Genomic DNA, 18,194 nt, shown 5'->3' with positions numbered 1-18,194 from the left:
TTTTCCAACCATGTGACTGCAAAAATTCAGGACTTCAACATTTTCTAGACTGCAGGCCGAGAGAGCGAGTCAGTAAAGTACAGAATTCTGCCCAAGATATTCTCTCTGAAAGAAGAAATCTTGTTTGTTAACCCACTGTTACTTTTGCCTGATCAATGAAATTAGTTGGACTCTTATCAACATTTACAATTCAGAGTACAAACTGAGATTCCCTTTGACGGACTTGCTGACTCTCAGAAGACAAACTGTGCACAGACTTTTTAAAGACTCCACAAATAGTCCACAAAACACTACTTTCACAGAGCCGCTTGAGGCCAGTGCCAGGACAGTCTTGCTCTCTCCCCTCTGTCTGCCACAAATAAACCCACCAAACTTTTTTTGTTGTTGTTTGTTGAGTATTACCTCGTTAATCACAACATTCTCAAGAGAACTGTTATAACAAACATGCTTCATGTTTAGTTCATGATAGTAAATGCTTATTGGTTTGTGTCTGAGAACATAAATATGGTTGTGAGACTGATAGAACCTATGTGTTAGACTGTAACAGTATAGTTGATGCACATTTTAACACTGAGGTTAATAACTCGGATCTTTGTTCCCTCGGTGGATGATCAGCATTTTATCACAGCCAATACATTTCATAGACAGGTATTCTATTATGTTTGTTGCTTGTTATGCATGTTTTAGTTATATCAATAAATTGTATATTGAGAATACCAGTGTGAGATTAAATCTTTATGTTTGATTGGTTCCTAAAAATTTTCAATTACTCTTGCAATTTCCTGTTACAATTTCTGATGTTTACAACAAATTAAAACCCCTGTCTCCTTCAAGTGTTTAGCTAAAACACTGGGTCTCCTGCTATGGTTTAATGAAGTTACAGTGTTTCAATCTTCTGCATGTCTACACTCTCACAATACAGCACTCTTCATCATTATTGAATATGTGTAAGTGGTATAGTTGTAGCTCTTGACATGATCTCTCTTTCCTAGCGTCAACAATCGTCAATCCCGCATCAACATGGTCCACTTGTCAGCACACCAGTCTCCATTTGGTGGTTTGAACCAAATCTTTGAGCTGACGTTGCCATTAACTGCAACCGAGAAATACCGGCGCGTCGCTCCGCCTGCCGTCGGAGTGGGGGTGGAGGGGGAGGAGGACAGTAATGTAGCCAATTCATAGAGGGGGATTATTAGGAGGCATGGGAAATTTGGCCAGGACGCTGGGGTTACACCCCTACTCTTTTCGAGAAACACCCTGGGATTTTTAATGACCACAGAGAGTCAGGACCTCAGTTTTACGTCTCATCCGAAGGACGGCGCTTATTTACAGTATAGTGTCCCTGTCACTATACTGGGGCATTAGGACCCACCTGGACCGCAGGGTGCAGCTCTTGACATGATTGGCAAGTATATATGGTGAAATGAACAGTATGCTTGTCTTCATCCACAAAAATGGTAAATTGTGGAAAATTCACATTCAGACTGCATCAAAAGTGCTACGGCTTGTTGATTTTGTATAACAGTGATTCCATATAAGCTCTGCTTCAAAGACTAGTAATGTGTATAGTAGTTCTCTATTCTTTTTCATCATTTCATCATTGGTTCTCTACTTTGTGTTTGTTTTTTTCATATAAGTAAATGTTATGTTGACTTTCATGTGTATGCTAATGGCACTGAAATTTAGGTCAGGTTTATATGGTTTATATGTCATTCCTAACCCAAGCAGCACTAGTCCCTCGCACTCTTAAATCATTGAGATTAAAACATACTATAGGTGACTCTAAAGTAGTTGAAATAATTCAGATACAATTGAGGTTTGAGAATTAAGGTTTTAATTGGCTTGATCTGAAATGGGATCCATTGTGACACCCTTGCATCATCTTTGAAGAAACTCTACAAGAAGAAACATAGATGTGCTTGATTTGAGTACTATAGACGTTGAACTTCTTTGCTTTATGCAGTTTTTTGTTTGGTAGTCTACCCTCTGTTTGAATCAGAAGCTTCAGCACCTGCAAAGCTATTGTCTATCACTGGGCATTCAGATTGTAAATACTGTGTTGTAAAATCATTACAATGCTTACCTGAGAATCATAAAATTAAAATGGCTCTTCATGATCAAGGTCCTTTATATCATCATGAGCTACTAATTAAGTCATCTATGATTCCATATAGGAGAAATATACCTAAAGACTGCTGAATATGAGTTATTTCCTGTTCTGCTTCCTTTTATTAAAAACGTATACTGCTGTAAAAGATAGGACAAAACTTTGAAAACTGAAAATGTTTTCATTTCGATGTGCTTTTAATCAGGGCTTAATGTTTTGTATGTACAGTACATTGTAGTATTGCTTGGCTTGAACTTTGTGTTACAAACAATTGACTTGGTTTAACATTTAATAAATGAATTCCAAATGCATTCTTGTGGTGATTGTATTATTCTAATATGACTAAAAATCATATTTGTATGGGACACAGAACATACAGGTTTTCGTTTAATTTCACCTCTTAATTGTTTCTGTCAACTTAATGTAACACCTTTCCCCGGTTTTTTAGGAAATTACATTTTTAAGGAGCTAAAAAGACTACAGCCCTCCAAAATGTTGCTAGCAATCCCTGAGTTAATACCATGCCTGACTGTAGCATTTACGAAATAATTTGTAAAGAATTGCTGGATATTAATATTTTAGTGATCTTTAAATCTGAGCAACCAATTTAAAAATACTTTTTCTTCAAAATGTAACCTAAAAATAATTTTCAAAAATAGAATGTTAAAGTTCACAGAGAATAACAACATCCAAGAAAATGCTTTGCAAGTGCTTGAATATTTAAATATTATAAGTTTTGGCTCAGCCCGCTTGGTTTAGAGACGGTTTCCTGACCAGGATCAGGAGTTAACTAACAGGAGCTGCAAACGTGGAGATAGTGTGGAGGCTGGATGAATGCAAAAGATGTGATGAGTTATATGTACGTGTATAATGAAAGTTGGTAATGATTGTGCTTTAAAATAGCTGTGTGAGATTGATTTGTCGGTGATTAACCCTCCCAAACTTCAGTTAAGAATTTACATTTAAATGGAAATATACTAGTAAATACTGTACTAAAGGTAAATGTAATAAATTACTACTTTCATTGATATGAATAAGATTTTACAACCAAAGAAGGTTGACATTTAACCTGAATCTCCAGGAGATGGCAGCCTTCTCATCTGAGTTGAGCACAGCATCCCTGTAAATGTAGTAGCATGTGATGTACTACCTTGTCCCTGTTTGGACACTGACAGTTCCAAGTCATTGTCTCTGTCATGATGTAACAGTTCTCCAAATCTGACAATAAGTGTTTAACTGAGTTCTTATCATTCCATGCTGTGCCGGGATTTGTAGCAGGTTTCTGCAGGTTCTAAATAAGCAGAATGAAAACATTCTCCCCATTACTTTGTACAGCAATCACGCAAAAAGACATTAATGATAATGACTTGAACAAGATGAAAATACTAAAACAAGCTGTCTAATGAAGTTTACAATCTGAACACGGATGTCAGCAAGGATTTTAACAAAAAGCATATTCAGCAGTATGTGCAAAGAACATCAAGCATTAACCGCTGGATGTGTTGTCAGTGTCAGTGAAAATATTTAAAACAATGAAATATTCTCAGTTTCAATAGGCTAAACATGATATAAATAACATAAAAATATGTCTCCTAAAATAAATGTCACATCATGTCTACATATGTATACAGTATCTATGAACAGTTACAGTGTAAAAACTAAATTTTATGGTACAGAATTAGTAAATACAGTATAATACATACAGTATAGGTATATAGTATAAATCAATACATATATGTATATAGTATAAATAAAAATGAACAGTTTTGTATATGTTCTTGCAACTACTCAAAATGCATTTTATGTGCACTGTATATTAAATGGGTTTGTTCATAACTCAATCATGAAGAATTACTTGACTTTATAAATCAAGAAAACAACTCAATTATGTATAAACAATTATTTAGAGAAGTGATTCTGCTGGGCTGCAAAGTCTTCTCCTTGTGATTAAAAGTACTGTGTTTTGCTGAAGAATCCTAACAAGATCAAAACAGATGTCTATAACTGCTAAGTTTGACTTTATACAGTATACACAAAAGATTATAAACATTTTACATGGTTCAGCTTTCTAATGTTCTGAGAAGTTAAAGATCATTAATACTCACATTCACATATCCATCTTGCAAAAGTAAGATTAAAGTTACTTAAAACCATATAAAACTGACCTGGAGTATGTGTTTGGTTTTATGTATGAAAAGTAACTTTCTGTGATTTTCATTTTCTTTTATTGTATCTAAACAATAAATTGTATCATTCTGCCAATGTTTTACACTCAGGCCTGTATCTATGTTTGTGTTAACATCTGTAAATTCTCAATAGCTTTCATGATGTAAGTAAAACCTAAGACCATATGAAGTGGAATAATATAATTCTTCACCTAAGCAGAAAACTCAATTATATTAACTTTAAGACAGTGATTTATTTTTGAGGCTGTTTAATTGTTTCAACTTCATTGTACCAAATAGAAATTGCTTTTAAAAAAGATACGTTTTATGCATCTAGGAATTTTATGCAAACATTATGAAACATGAGCTGAATACAATGTTTTACATATTTCATAATTAAAACATATATTTAATTATTTAATATTCATTTTCATTAAAGCAATAGATGTGTGTGAGACAACATTCCATATTCAGGCTGCAAGTAAGCAGAATACCCAGATGGCAAGATGTACATGAACAAGCAGCTGATGAGAATGTTGTTAGCAAATTAATGTCCATTTGGGTTGTCTGTAATTGGTTGTACTGAACAGTCACAGGATATACAACAAAAAATTAAAACAAGACAGAGTTATGCTTTCTAATGCCATTATATAATACGTAAGTAATAAGTAATTTAGTTATTGAACTTGAACTTGAACTTTATTGCCATATGTAACCGGTACATGTACTGGTACAATGGAATTCTTACTTACAGAAAGTCTCTCAATTGTTAAAACAAGTGTAAAAACACAAAGTACAGACAGTGCATCAAGACAATATACAAACAAACAGTAGACAATGTACAAGTAAACAGTTTAAATGTAAACAATGCAGATGTGTAAACAATGACAATCCTGAGCTAATTTAGGATTGCTATTACAAGGGTGAGGACACTTATCCAACCAAGCTTTCAGTTTTAATTTTCTTAAAGGTTCTAGAATTTCTTTCATTTGGAAACGATGGGATAGGATGTGTATATAAATGTAAAAATCTATTTGAGTTCATTTTAATTCCAAGCTAAAAGGCAACAAAAAAGGCCAAAGGGGGGTGTCAACTTTCAACAGGCACTGTATATATAAAAGTGAGTTTTATATTCACCCCTCTTTTTGCATCAGTCTAAACTGACTAGCTACTCTACATTTTCATTAGTTTTGTGTAATACCTCAATACACCAATTTACATACAAGTTGATATAATTTCAGTTGCTCTTTTTTATGAGAGATTTGTCTCAAAAAGGATTTTTCATGATGAAGGAAAACTTGTTTCTACAAACATCAATTCCACCATCTTTTTCTTTCACTCTGTGGCTTCATTTTCTCTCACTCTCACCTCTGCACAATGATGTGTATTTGCCATACATTAACCCAATGTCACAGAATAATTGAACCCACTGGCATGAGATCTAAAATATCTAATTTTGATGCTATCATTAGTATACATTGATTTTTTTCACTAATACTCCTTTGGCTATTAACTATTTATCTGCTTGTTGTACCCCCGAAGAAGGCTCCATAGCCAAAACGTTGTGTTTTCTATCTTCTCTTTCCAGCATGGGATAAGCCTATCACTTGTTCCGATAAAATATTCTAATCCATCAGTGTAGGATATGTCACAATGCAGCCTCATGCTTTTCCTTTGTTTTATATTGTATGTGTTGATACAACACCACAGGAACCCCAAACGTAAAAAATCGTATAAAAAAACCTTTGTTATTCTTATTCAGCATAAGGAAATTGTTCTGTTTTGGGGGCTCCCTGATAAGATTACCATCTGTATTATGTAATGCATCATGAGCATTCACTGTACCGTCAGAGTTATCTTTGAATGTATTTGTATTGTTAAATTAACAGTAAAATGACCTCATTCTCCAATATTCTACTGAAAGAGCAAAGAACCATTGCAGAGATACTACTGCTCACATTTTTGTAAAAAAAAAACTCATTAAATAAACGTATATTTTAAATTAATGAAGAACCAGTGCGGTTAAATTTAACATTAACGTTGATGTTGAACATTACATTGAACTTTATGAAAATATCTTTCGGAGTATTGTATATCTCAGAAAACCAGTGGTAAACACCGGTGCTATAGTAGTTGTTGCTGTGATCAATTAAAATCAGTGTTACAGGAAATGTTTTCGACCGTACTGTATATGCTTTGTGCACATACTGTACTACCTCCACAGACCTGCGCTCTCTCCTCTTTTCTTTCTTTTCTCTACGGAATGTACCGACAATGCACACGCGAAGCCCTTCTCACAAATCTCAGTGGACACAGACGTTTTTGAAGCCACAGGAAAACAAATCTCTTCAGCACCGTCGCCCTCTCCCACTCTGCAGTCAGCTCCGACATCTGATCCGGAGAACATCTCAGAGATCAGACTACGGCAACAGAAAAAGCGGATCTCTCGGCTGAATGCAAGACAACACCTAACAAGGATATTTAATCAAAACACCCCCTCTTGTTTATTTATTACTTGTCAACTTTCAAAATAGATGGCTTATGAAACAACAGACTGGGTGGAGAGGAAGAGATTTGCTCTACCTGAGGTTTATGAGTTCGTTTTACTGTTTTTTCACGATGAAAATGTGAGGCGTAGCTTTCCTCATTTTATCAAAGAGGAAAGCTCTGAAAACGTCTTAGATGGAAGATGAAAGTAACGTCGTTTTGAATTACACAGGATATAAAAACTTCGCAAAGATGTGGTCAATGGCATGAATGAACCATGCAAGTTATTTACTAACTTGTCGTGTGACTAACGAGAAAATGTTCAAAGCGGGAAACCTAATACTCTGGAGAAACAATCTTTATTTTTCCAGGTGATTTTTAAGGGAGGTGACCCAAAATCTTATTCATCTGTTTCACAGGTTCAAGGGTGTTCAAAAATTATGAATCAGAAAGCGTTGGAAGTAAGAAAACGATGTTTTAATCATTGATCATTTTAATTAATGCCTGGTGAACGTCTTCGTCGTTTTAATTCCGATACATCATGAAATCGCTGTTCTATAGTCGCTTCTTCATTCTTCTGCCTTGGGTTTTGATTGTGATCATAATGATAGATATAGATACCAAGAGGACCTCAGTCAGGAGCCCCGCACAACTCTATTTTGCCAGGATAGGGAATGCCCAACGGGTGGAAAGGACACCTCGTGTCAAAAGAAACGGGTCTGAGTTGACGACTATATACGCCATCACCCCCACCTACAGCAGAGCTGTGCAGAAAGCGGAGCTGACCCGTTTAGCCAACACATTCCGCCAGGTTCCTCGTTTTCACTGGATTGTCGTGGAGGACTCAAGCGCACGCACAGAGCTGGTTTTGCGCTTTCTAGCCCGTTCAGGGGTACCTTATACCCACCTGCACATCCCGACCCCGAAGAGGTACAAGCGGGCGGGCTTGCCTCGGGCTACCGAGCAGAGGAATGCGGGGCTTGCCTGGCTGAGACTGCACCGCTCCCCCCGGGACTCGGGAGTTGTTTTCTTTGCGGATGATGACAACACTTACAGCCTGGAGCTTTTCGACGAGGTACTGTAGCAGAAGAAATGCAATCCTCATTTAGCCTTTTTTACCCCCCTACCTTCCCCTCCCAGTGTTTGTATCTGTTATCCTCGTATAATTCCGCTCGCTTGGCTTCATTTTTTTTTCTTATGCCAGTCCAGGTATAATTTTGATTAATTTTAAGTGTACTGCAACAGGTTCAGTTTTTTTAATCATACAGATTTTTTTTTCTTATATCAGGGATCGGGCGAAAAAAGTGAATTCGGTGAATAGTGACATGAATTCAGAGTCAAATTTGACAGGTAAATTTGACAAACTAGTGATACAGAGCTTTAATCAGTCTGATGATTAAACGGGTGATATGAAGACCACACGTTTACCCAGCCCACCTTACAAAACCAAGATTCATTAGTAAAAATTATTAAACACCAATGTTTATAACTAAACTAATCGTTACAATTGTAGTAAATCCCAGGGAGATAATTCAATTTAACTACAGTAGATGCAAAAAAACGGACATATTGAAAATAATGTATTTTATTTACCTATACTGGCACATTAATGGCTTTATGAATAGTCTAATGCGTTTTATTTTTGTGTCGTAACACCGTCACCATCATAGTACTCATACGCTACGTTTCGTTCTTTGTCATGTGAAGTATCGATCCCTAGTTGGTCCTATGTTATGAAATAATTAATACTGAAACATTGTTTTCCCTTATGAAACAGTCCTTCATACAATTAGGTTAGTGATCATGGCTTGTAAAAGGCACGTATTTATGATCTTATGTTTTATAAAATGTCAATATTTATTGTACTAATTTATCAGTTAAATGTCTATAAAGAGGTATTTGTATGTAAAACTGTATAGGTTAGAATTACTCCGATGTGTTTAAAATGCGTTTTATCACTTGGAAGACATCGTTTTACATTAAATGGAAATGTGTACATTGTATGGCCTTGATAGGTCACGATAGGTGTAATGTTTTCTACGAGATTCGTTTTAAGTAATTTCCTGGATCAAAATGTATCATGAAACGTGCTGTGAAGTTCAGTCTCCTCCTTCTCCTTAGAGATGGTGATATGCAGACCACAGTTTAAAGTGATCGCCTAATCTTAAGGGTCACGGCGAGCTGGAGTCCAGGGCGGGAATCGGGCGAGTCTGATCTCACACACGCACGCGTGCACCCGCGCAAGTCAGAGATGTCAGTTAAACTGAACGGCATGGCCTTTGAAGGAGGCAGGAATATCATGTGAACTAGGAAGGAAGTGAAAAATTCTATCAGGTAAATATCAACAAATAACCTTGTTGACATTTACTTAAAAATACAAAGAAAATGCTTTTTCTGAAATTTTTAAAATAATGCTGTACTACAAAAAGATTTGAATACTTTGTATCAACAAACACCAGTGCCTGTGAGCACATTATTGTACCTGGATGACAGGATGTTTTGTAAAGCTGCATTTTAATAATAATAATTGCTTACACTTATATACAGTAGTTCCACTCCACTCCATTCAAACCACTTTACAGGTAATGGGGACTCCCCTCCACCACCAATGTGCAGCATCTACCTGAATGATGTGACGGCAGCCATAGTGCGCCAGAACACTCACCGCACATCAGCTATCAGTGGGGAGGAGAGGGGGATTATTAGGAGGCCATGATTGGTAAGGGCTAATGGGAAATTTGGCCAGGACACCAGGGTTACACCCCTACTCTTTTCAAGAAACACCCTGGGATTTTAATGACCACAGAGAGTCAGGACCTTGGTTTTACATCTCATCCGAAGAACGGTGCCTGTTTTTACAGTATAGTGTCCCCATCACTATACTGGGGCATTAGGACCCACATGGACCACAGGGTGAGCTTCCCCTGCTGGCCCCATTAACACCTCTTCCAGCAATAACCTTGGTTTTTTCCAGGAGGTCTCTCATCCAGGTGCTGACCAGGCTCACACCTGCTTAGCTTCAGTGGGTTGCCAGTTGTGAGTTGCAGGGTGATATGGCTTAGGTTTTTATACACACTACTCCTTCTCCATTGTACGTTTTTGGACAATCAGTCTGTATAAACCTATGCACATTTTGCACATATTTTATTGTTTTTACAGTGACTATGATCAGCACATTTTGCACACACCTATGTATTTATTGTCTTTTGTTTTATAAGTATTCTGATGTCTGTTATGCTTGTCTTGGGCTGGACTGCTTTAACACATCAATTTCCCTACGGGATTAATAAAGTATTATCTATCTATCTTCTAAGAAATATACAAAAATATATGCTTAGACACTTTAAATACCTAATTGAAAGTAAGATGTTGTATAATACAGTTCAGGTTTAAAGAACAGAGTAAAAGGAATAATACTGGACTAGACATAATATTTAACTCTTTTAGATTATAACAGTATCACCTTTTTATAATCATAAAGCAGCCAGGGGCACTTTTTACAGAAGCAAGTTAACCTACCAGTCTTTAGACTGGGGAGGAAACTGGAGCACCTGGAGGAAACCCACATGAACATGGGGAGAACATACAAACTCCACACTGACAGCACTTTTTAAATTTGAGTATTAAAGACTTTTTTGTTATCTGCAGTAATTGTTATTGATTGGTTCTCGGAAAGAGTATTTTAACTGAGAAAATTTTCTTTTAAATGGACAAGTACAGATTTATACAACAGGCTATTTAGGTAATGGAATCTGAAGGATTTTTCAAATGGGTGCAACATTAGTCTCCCGCTTGGATTTAAACCTACAATCTTGGAAATATGGAATAATTTCTGTTCTACTCTAATCCAAACTACTGCTTATCACTTGCAAAAATCATAAAAAGAAAAAATGTAACTCATTTTACCTCTTTTTTTTAGAAGATATTAGCATCACATTTTTATAATCATAATGAAATAATTTACCTTCTGTTTCTGGTGCCAGATGAGAACAACACGCATGGTATCGGTTTGGCCGGTTGGTCTTGTCGGTGGGCGGCGGTATGAGCGCCCCCTAGTGGATAAAGGAAGAGTGGTGGGCTGGTATACAGGCTGGAGGGCAGACCGACAATTCGCAATCGATATGGCAGGTAAGTCAGAACTAGCAGGGCTGCAAATAGAGCTGGTACCTCAAACAGAACTAGCGCACTAAAACTGCATTCTTTGGGTTATGAGAAATAATCTGAACCTAATGACATGCAGAAAAAATAACAAAGATATTTAATTATAATTGTTAATTGCCAATACTGCTAATAATAATAATTATTCAGAGATGGGAATTATTAGGAGGCCATGATTGGTAAAGGCCAATGGGAAATTTGGCTAGGACACTGGGGTAAAACCCCTACTTTTTTCGAGAAACACCCTGGATTTTAATGATCACAGAGAATCAGGACCTTGGTTTTACATCTCATTTGAAGGACAGTTTTTTACTGTATAGTTTCCCCATCAACATACTGGGGTATTATGAGTACCCCCTACTGGTCCCACTGACACCACATCCAGCTTTCCCAGGAGTCTCCCATACAGGGAGCTGGCCAGGTTCACACCTGCTGAGCTCAAGTGGGCTGTCATTTAAAATTATTGATGGTGTTCAATTTAAAAAGACTGGTAAATTTGCTGTATGAACAGTAACAGCATTTATTATGTTTATCAATAATCAAGTATATTTTCTATATTAAATAAGAAAGTCCTACAAAAACTTGCATTTTCATGATGATACTAAATGACAGCCCACAGAATTATATGAAGATCTGGGTGACTGAATAAGGGATGACAACACCCTTGTAGGTGTGGGACAGATTTTTCGCATTAAGTCAAATTATTCCGTTTCTGTCTATATAACACTTATAAAATGCTTGAAAAGAACAAAATTGTCTTTTAATCACAAAAAAGACTTTAGTAATATGGCGCAGAACTTGTACACTTTTTAATTCTAAGAAATTGTGGTTCATATAGTATCACATTTTAAAGGGTGCAAAATTAAAGTACATGTAGATGGTAGTTTTGTTGAAAACCTAAGTGATGGGGTGGCCCTTGAACAAAAGTAAATGGTGTCCTTAGAGTCCTGTGCAATTGGTGCCTCTTCCCACCACCTTATTTTTGTTAGAGTGGTTTGTAGAACATTTTTGCCTCCTTTTAAAGCATTTTTTAAAACAAGGTTTAATTGTTCAGTCCACCTGTCCAAACAATGCTTGTCTGTCTTCAAATAAAATAACTTTAAGAATTAATTTAGCTAAATTTTGCAGTTTAGTTACCATTACTGCCACATTCAAGATGGAGTGAAATAAGAAAACTCTTCAATTAGCTTTATCCTGTATTTACAAAGAAAAAAAACACTCTGCTCTAAAAATACATTTTTCTTGTTTCAGTTCTGCAAATTCAGTCACTAGTTGTTTTATATCCAGTTTTCCAGCTCCTGCACCACTGTTGAACTCTGAATTCTGAAAACAAAGGCTGTAAACTAGCTGCAGAAAACTGGTTAGATGTTAAAATGCTACATATTTCTATAAAAAAGTTTAGAAAGCTGTGCTTGTGATTATTTTCATAATCTTCAGCAGTTCCTCAGGAGTAAAATCCAGAATCAGAACAAGTTCCCTCACCCTGTGCTGCCTCTTCTTTCTGTTAATTTCCTATCTCCTCTCTCTGTCAGTATCATTTTTTGTTCTTTGTGTTAAATGTTTAGCCTTTATTATGTTTAAGTAGAATAGAAGATTATTTTTGGTCCTTTTTGTCTCACAGCTGACCTACAGCTACCTAAACAGCTCATTTTATGATTTAAGTCATAACAATATTACCAAATGTATCCTGATAATTAAATAACAAATGCACCATTAATGGATATTATTGCTTACATGAAAACCAACTATAAGAAATAAAGCCCATAATTATGCAGCCCAGTATACTGTAGCTAAGGTTTAAAACACAAAGATATTCATGTTCTGGATTTATAAGTCTGAAAGACATTAACGTGATATCTCTGCTCAGTGTCAGTAACACTGGTGGCAGAGTGATGAAGCACATGGATTTGTAAGCATATTTCATGTATTAGTAAATTCTCCAAAATGTATAGTAATGAATTATAATTTATATTCTCCCTGTACACACACACAAATTGAAATAATGATATCTTTGTTATTTTATTTGTATTTTTAAATTAACATATTTTGTATGTCGGGGTGGGACAGTGGGACAGTGGTCAGCACTGGGGCCCCGGTTTCAGTTGTGGACCTGCTGTGCAGTCTATGTGGAGTGTGCATGTTCTCTCTGAGTTTTTGTGTTCCCTTGGGGTGCTCTAGGTTTCTCCTACAATTCAAAGACATACTGCTAGTTTAATTAAATTCTGGGAAAATTAGTTAGAGTGAGTGTGTGTCTGTGTGCCCAGTGATGGACTGCTATACCATGTTTAAAAAATTGGTAAAAGAAGTTGTCCCTTTTAAACCGAAACTTAAGTGAAAGTTATCCTGCCTGGAGAATGTTTCAGGGTGCTGGTGTTAGTTGCTGGCTAAGCACTGGATAAGCAAGAGATGATTGTTTGCCAGATGATGTTCCTATTCTGGTACCTCTTGGTCTTCCCTGTGTTGCATCGTAGACTGACTTTAGCCTAACAGAGAAGATGGAAAAAATCCATTAAATGCATTGGTTTTGCTATGAATATCAAGGTGTCTAACTTGGTTTTGCAAATCACATTTAGGTATATATACACAAAAATATTCCCACTATTAGAAAAAAACATAGCAAGTTTAGGTCTTGCAACAGCAGACTTTGTTTTTACTAGTTCATGTCAGTCTTCTGACAAGAAAAAAGAATCCACAACATATTTTAAGACTCTAGGATCTATGAAACTTCAAGTCTTCGCAGTTATAGTGTCAGTAATTGCATCTTGACAGGAGAATCTTCCCTCGTGCCTCTTTCTTTTACTTCTCCTGCACAGCATGGCACCTCCAGCAAAAGCCCATCAGCTGCAGACTTTCACACATCACAGTAGTTTCCCAGCTGCTGCTGTTTGAAGTTCGAAGATAGTTTGAAGTATATTAATTGTGTAGTAATTATTGTGTCTTCCTGTTTCACGTTTTGTAGGATAAAATAACATTAAAATCTAGTTTAGAAACATAAAAATAGAAATAAAAAAACCCTTATTATTTATGATTTGTTTTTGATTGAAAGAAACTTAAATAATTTGATTGATCTAAATTTTAAAAATGGGTTTTATGTCTGTAAATTGGATTTTGCATGGTATTTTCTTTCTGACATTACTTCAGTGGGCTGATAATTTAATGGTGCAGCAGTGTTTGACAGCCTAAGGATAACTATTCTCATTAGTTATATCAAGCTGTTTTGTTATCAGTTGTGTAGGAAGCACAATGATATTCATTCCACACTGAAACCTGTTCTCCTCTCATTGTCAAGAAGTGTACAGTACTTGAAGCAGGGAATGAAGAGCTTTTTAAGACATTCATGAAAGCCTTTACTAAGCAGAGTTCTGAGCCTTTAAATTTTGTTCTTTAAATCGAAATCTTATTGCACATATACAGAACAGTCTCTGACAGAGGATGGTATTGTGTATTAGAACCCCTGCATTTTTAATCTATCTACAATCTAATGTACATTGCTGAGTTTTCATTGATATTGCAGCTGTAACACAGACAGAGGTTCCTTATAACATCAGCAATGACTTGTTTTATTATGTTTCTTCATGTGAAAGGTTCATGGAATACTGTTTCAATCATAAGACCATACAGTATGAATTCTGGAACAATGGTGAGCCACTTGGAGCTTCATGAATCCTGACCAAAAAGTTTTTTTCTTTAAGGTTTTGCTGTGAGTCTTCGGATTATCCTGGCTAACCCTAAAGCTGTGTTCAAGCGTCGTGGATCCCAGCCAGGAATGCAGGAGTCTGATTTCCTAAAACAGATCACACAAGTGCAAGACCTTGAACCAAAAGCACAAAACTGCACTAGGGTAAGCAATGCAATGTTGTTAAAATACACGAATCCTCAATAGCCATAATGGGATACACAACTCATGATGTGACAGTGGTAGTTAGGTGGCTGTGAAGTTAAAGTGTTAAGACTGATGGAGGTGCAGTATTCAACAAAGAAATATTTCTTCCAGCACACATGAAAAAAGTTAGTTTTTTTCAGTCAGTGCAAATACCATGTTCAGTCTTTAGGAGTGACCACACTGTGGCACAAATGTGAACAGAACAACAGGGCCAGTGGAGAAAAGAAATTAAGACTACCCTATGACTGCTGGAGACCCTTTTAGCCAATGTCCCCCTGGAATTTCCTCCTCTTAAACATTTTGTTATATCTCTGCAGCAGAACATGGCAGAAGCCTGGTTCAGGTCTTAAGTTGAAGCTTACCCCCTTGGCTTTGAGTATGAACAAATTTCTTTTATTTCATAATATGTCCACTCAGCAGATAAACATATGGAAAAAAACCCCAAGAAACAGCAGGTGGAAAGTTTGTTTTGGTCTTCAGAGGTCACAATTTTCAATCCTAGGCCTGTCAGGTAGCTTTGTAGTCTTGTCCTAGGTGTCTACTAGCTTGGATACAAATTTGGGACAAATTGATCAATTTGAAAAAATTCTACAAAATGTTTTGTGAAGACTGGACCTGGAATGAAATTTCTCACATATACAGTAATAAATAAATCATAACAAATATTGAAAGCAGTAACAATAGAACCATTGCAATTGCTATAAAAACCTTTAGACACTACTAGAGAACCTTTTTCTGCTGTTAGGCATTGAAAAAAAACCTCAGAATTGCATTCTGGTGTGAAAAAAAGAACCACCGATAAGAAACTGATTGATTACCCCTTCTGACTCAATGATGGACAGCTAGAAAGCAAGTGGCATGTAGCCTGAGGCTTCTAGAGGAAGTCTTACCCCCTAAGGGCTCTGAATGGCTTAAAATACAATGAATGACACTGGTTTTTACTAATCAGATCATTTTATTTCTGGCGGTCCCATTTCAAATATCTGTTCCAAAGACAATAACGTTCAGTTTCCTCCAGGTCTAGAGGTGGGTTAGTCTAGCCTTTTGTGGATATATATTGTGCTTCAGAATATGGTAAAAAACATGGGATGGATGGAGATATATATATTTTTTTGCTGGTTTTTGCTTTTGTGGTCTTGTTTTGCTGGTATATTGATTACCTTATCAATGCACTTTGGAATTTTGGAAGTGCATCATCAGATAAAAAGTGTTGTTTTAAAGCTCCAGTTGTTCTTTTTTCGATCGATAGGTTTTGTGGTTTTGTTGGTAAAAAAACGATTAAATATGACGCAGGACTCAAAAGTAAATATTGATTTACACCGTGGTTGCTTGCGACTACGCCACGCACTGACTTTGTTTGATTAAATGAACTTTTTTTTCAGTTCTGAAAACGGTTCTGTGAAGCCCTAGTTGAACCTTTTTCGATTGATAAAAGGTTGTGTGGTTTTGGTGATGTAAAACGAAGAAGTGAGATGCTCCTTTTAAGTCACTTTTTACTTAGCGACCACGATCCGCATTAAGAGGCTAGAGGTGCTGTTTACGAACTAGTGCTTATAAAATACTCATGCTGTGGGTTTGTATGATCCTGTTCGATTTAAAAGAACCCTTATTTTGGCACCGTAAAAGAGGCAGAAAAATGCCCGTTTTGGATTTGGTCTCACCCCCAGCCTTCGTTTTCTTGCTTTCAAAACACACATTAAAAAAGAATTAAATTTAGTAGTGCTACAGTACCAAAACAAAAACTGGACTTGTTTTACTGTTGGTACTGTACATTATTGTAATTAAGGGACAGAAAAATGTCTTTAGCAGCAATGTATTTTATTTTTTAAGGAAAGGAAGACAAAGATGGGTCTTTTTATCTTTTTCTACATTTGGAACAATCTATGGAAATCTGCCTTTTATTGATTCACCTGTGTAAGTCAGATGCCGCCTACAAAACAGTCTGTGTGAGCTATAGTTACTTTTTCACTTAAACTGACATATTGTAGTGCAACTTCCCAGACCTCTGAGTGTTGCCACTGATTCCAGCTCTAGTGGTGAAGACTTGTATGTTTTAAACATTACTATGACTAAAGGTTTTGGTCAAGTAAATGTCTTAGTACTAACAGACATTGCTAACTGTTGGTAAATTTTAATAATTCAGTATTTCACAGTACATATTGTCCATGATCATAATTTCCACACCATGATCTTACATTGTGCAGTGATTTTTGTTCTATGAACTAAAAACAAGTCAAGTGGTCTTTGCAGAACCAGGATTGAGAAGGCCATAATGGAGGTGTTCATAGCTACCTCAGGCTCTATCACAAATTACTGGAAATTATGTGGCTACTGTAACTTAAAAGAGTGATATGTTTTCCTTAATAAAGCAATTTATTTTTGCTGACTTCTTTATTCTACCTACATTTTTTTTCTAAAGTAACATTCTGTAATTGACTACAATCGTCATCTGTACAGTGCATTGTTGCTGATACTGGGTTCAAATAAGATCAAGCTGTAATAGTCAGAGGAGAGAACTGTGGTGGAAGCTTTAGTTACTAATAACTTTACACAAAATGATTCATAGTTCTTTTAAAGAACCATGGCAGTTTAAATGCTTTAGTTTTCTTCTTGTTACATTCACATATGGGCTTTTCTTTCCTGTACAGTTAAATTGTACAGGGGAATTTATAGTTATTGGAAATTAATATTAGTGCTATTAAAACATCTTATTAACAAGTGGAAAACCATTTAGCAAATTCCATATGTTCGTTTAAGCCTTAGGTATGAAGCACATATAGATACCGTCTTCTTCGTACTGAACAGTATGTCACAAACTGGAACACAAAAGACAAGGTCAGTGTAGGGACAAGTCAGAACCATTAAGAACAGTTAGCTGCATTTAAAAGAAGAATTCTGAAGGATGTTTATTGAGAAAAATCATCACCGATGATCAATTAAGTGTTTTTTTATTGAAATGGAGCTGTAACCCAGATACTGCATTATTACATTAAAAACATAGAGCCATGGGTTAACTACTATGTACAATTTTTTTTTGAAAGAGCTAACACTGCAGTGTTGTTCCTTTCTTCTGCCCAGGTCCTGGTTTGGCACACTCGGACCGAAAAAGTGAACCTAGGGAATGAGCCAAAGCACCGCCAAGATACAGTTCAGATTGAGGTGTAACAAGGACTGCAAGAGCCACATGGGGCTGGTTGGAAAATAAAGCAAATATCAGAGTTGACCTACTGAGCTTTCTTCAACCTTTCTCCATTAAACATACACCAGCTCTCATGTGATGGACCTTTATCCCTCATCAACAGAATACTGCAGATAACACACATACTTCTGTTTTTTTCCTGCATGCGGTCTGATTCCTCTTCTGAGCTCTCTTCCGATAAATGGACCATTTCAG

General features: G+C 36.3%; 1 protein-coding gene across 2 annotated transcripts; it reads left to right on the top strand.

Moving 5' to 3' along the window:
* The first annotated feature begins 6,464 nt into the window (after nt 1-6,464).
* Nucleotides 6,465-18,023, top strand: b3gat2 (beta-1,3-glucuronyltransferase 2 (glucuronosyltransferase S)). Of its 2 annotated transcripts, XM_015363152.2 has the most exons (5): nt 6,465-7,834; nt 10,743-10,887; nt 14,610-14,758; nt 16,631-16,714; nt 17,879-18,023. In XM_015363152.2, exons 1-4 carry the CDS (start codon nt 7,301-7,303, stop codon nt 16,703-16,705), a joined length of 903 nt encoding a protein of 300 aa, XP_015218638.1. In that variant the 5' UTR covers nt 6,465-7,300; the 3' UTR covers nt 16,706-16,714; nt 17,879-18,023. The 2 variants fall into 2 exon arrangements, with proteins under 2 accessions (XP_015218638.1, XP_006638767.1); XM_006638704.3 differs by lacking the exon at nt 16,631-16,714 and having other exon boundaries at nt 6,467-7,834.
* The last annotated feature ends 171 nt before the right edge of the window (nt 18,024-18,194 follow it).

This window comes from Lepisosteus oculatus, chromosome 17 (genome assembly GCF_040954835.1).
Source record: "Lepisosteus oculatus isolate fLepOcu1 chromosome 17, fLepOcu1.hap2, whole genome shotgun sequence".
NCBI classification, from domain to species: domain Eukaryota; kingdom Metazoa; phylum Chordata; class Actinopteri; order Semionotiformes; family Lepisosteidae; genus Lepisosteus; species Lepisosteus oculatus.
This window is presented reverse-complemented; position numbering and strand designations above follow the sequence as displayed.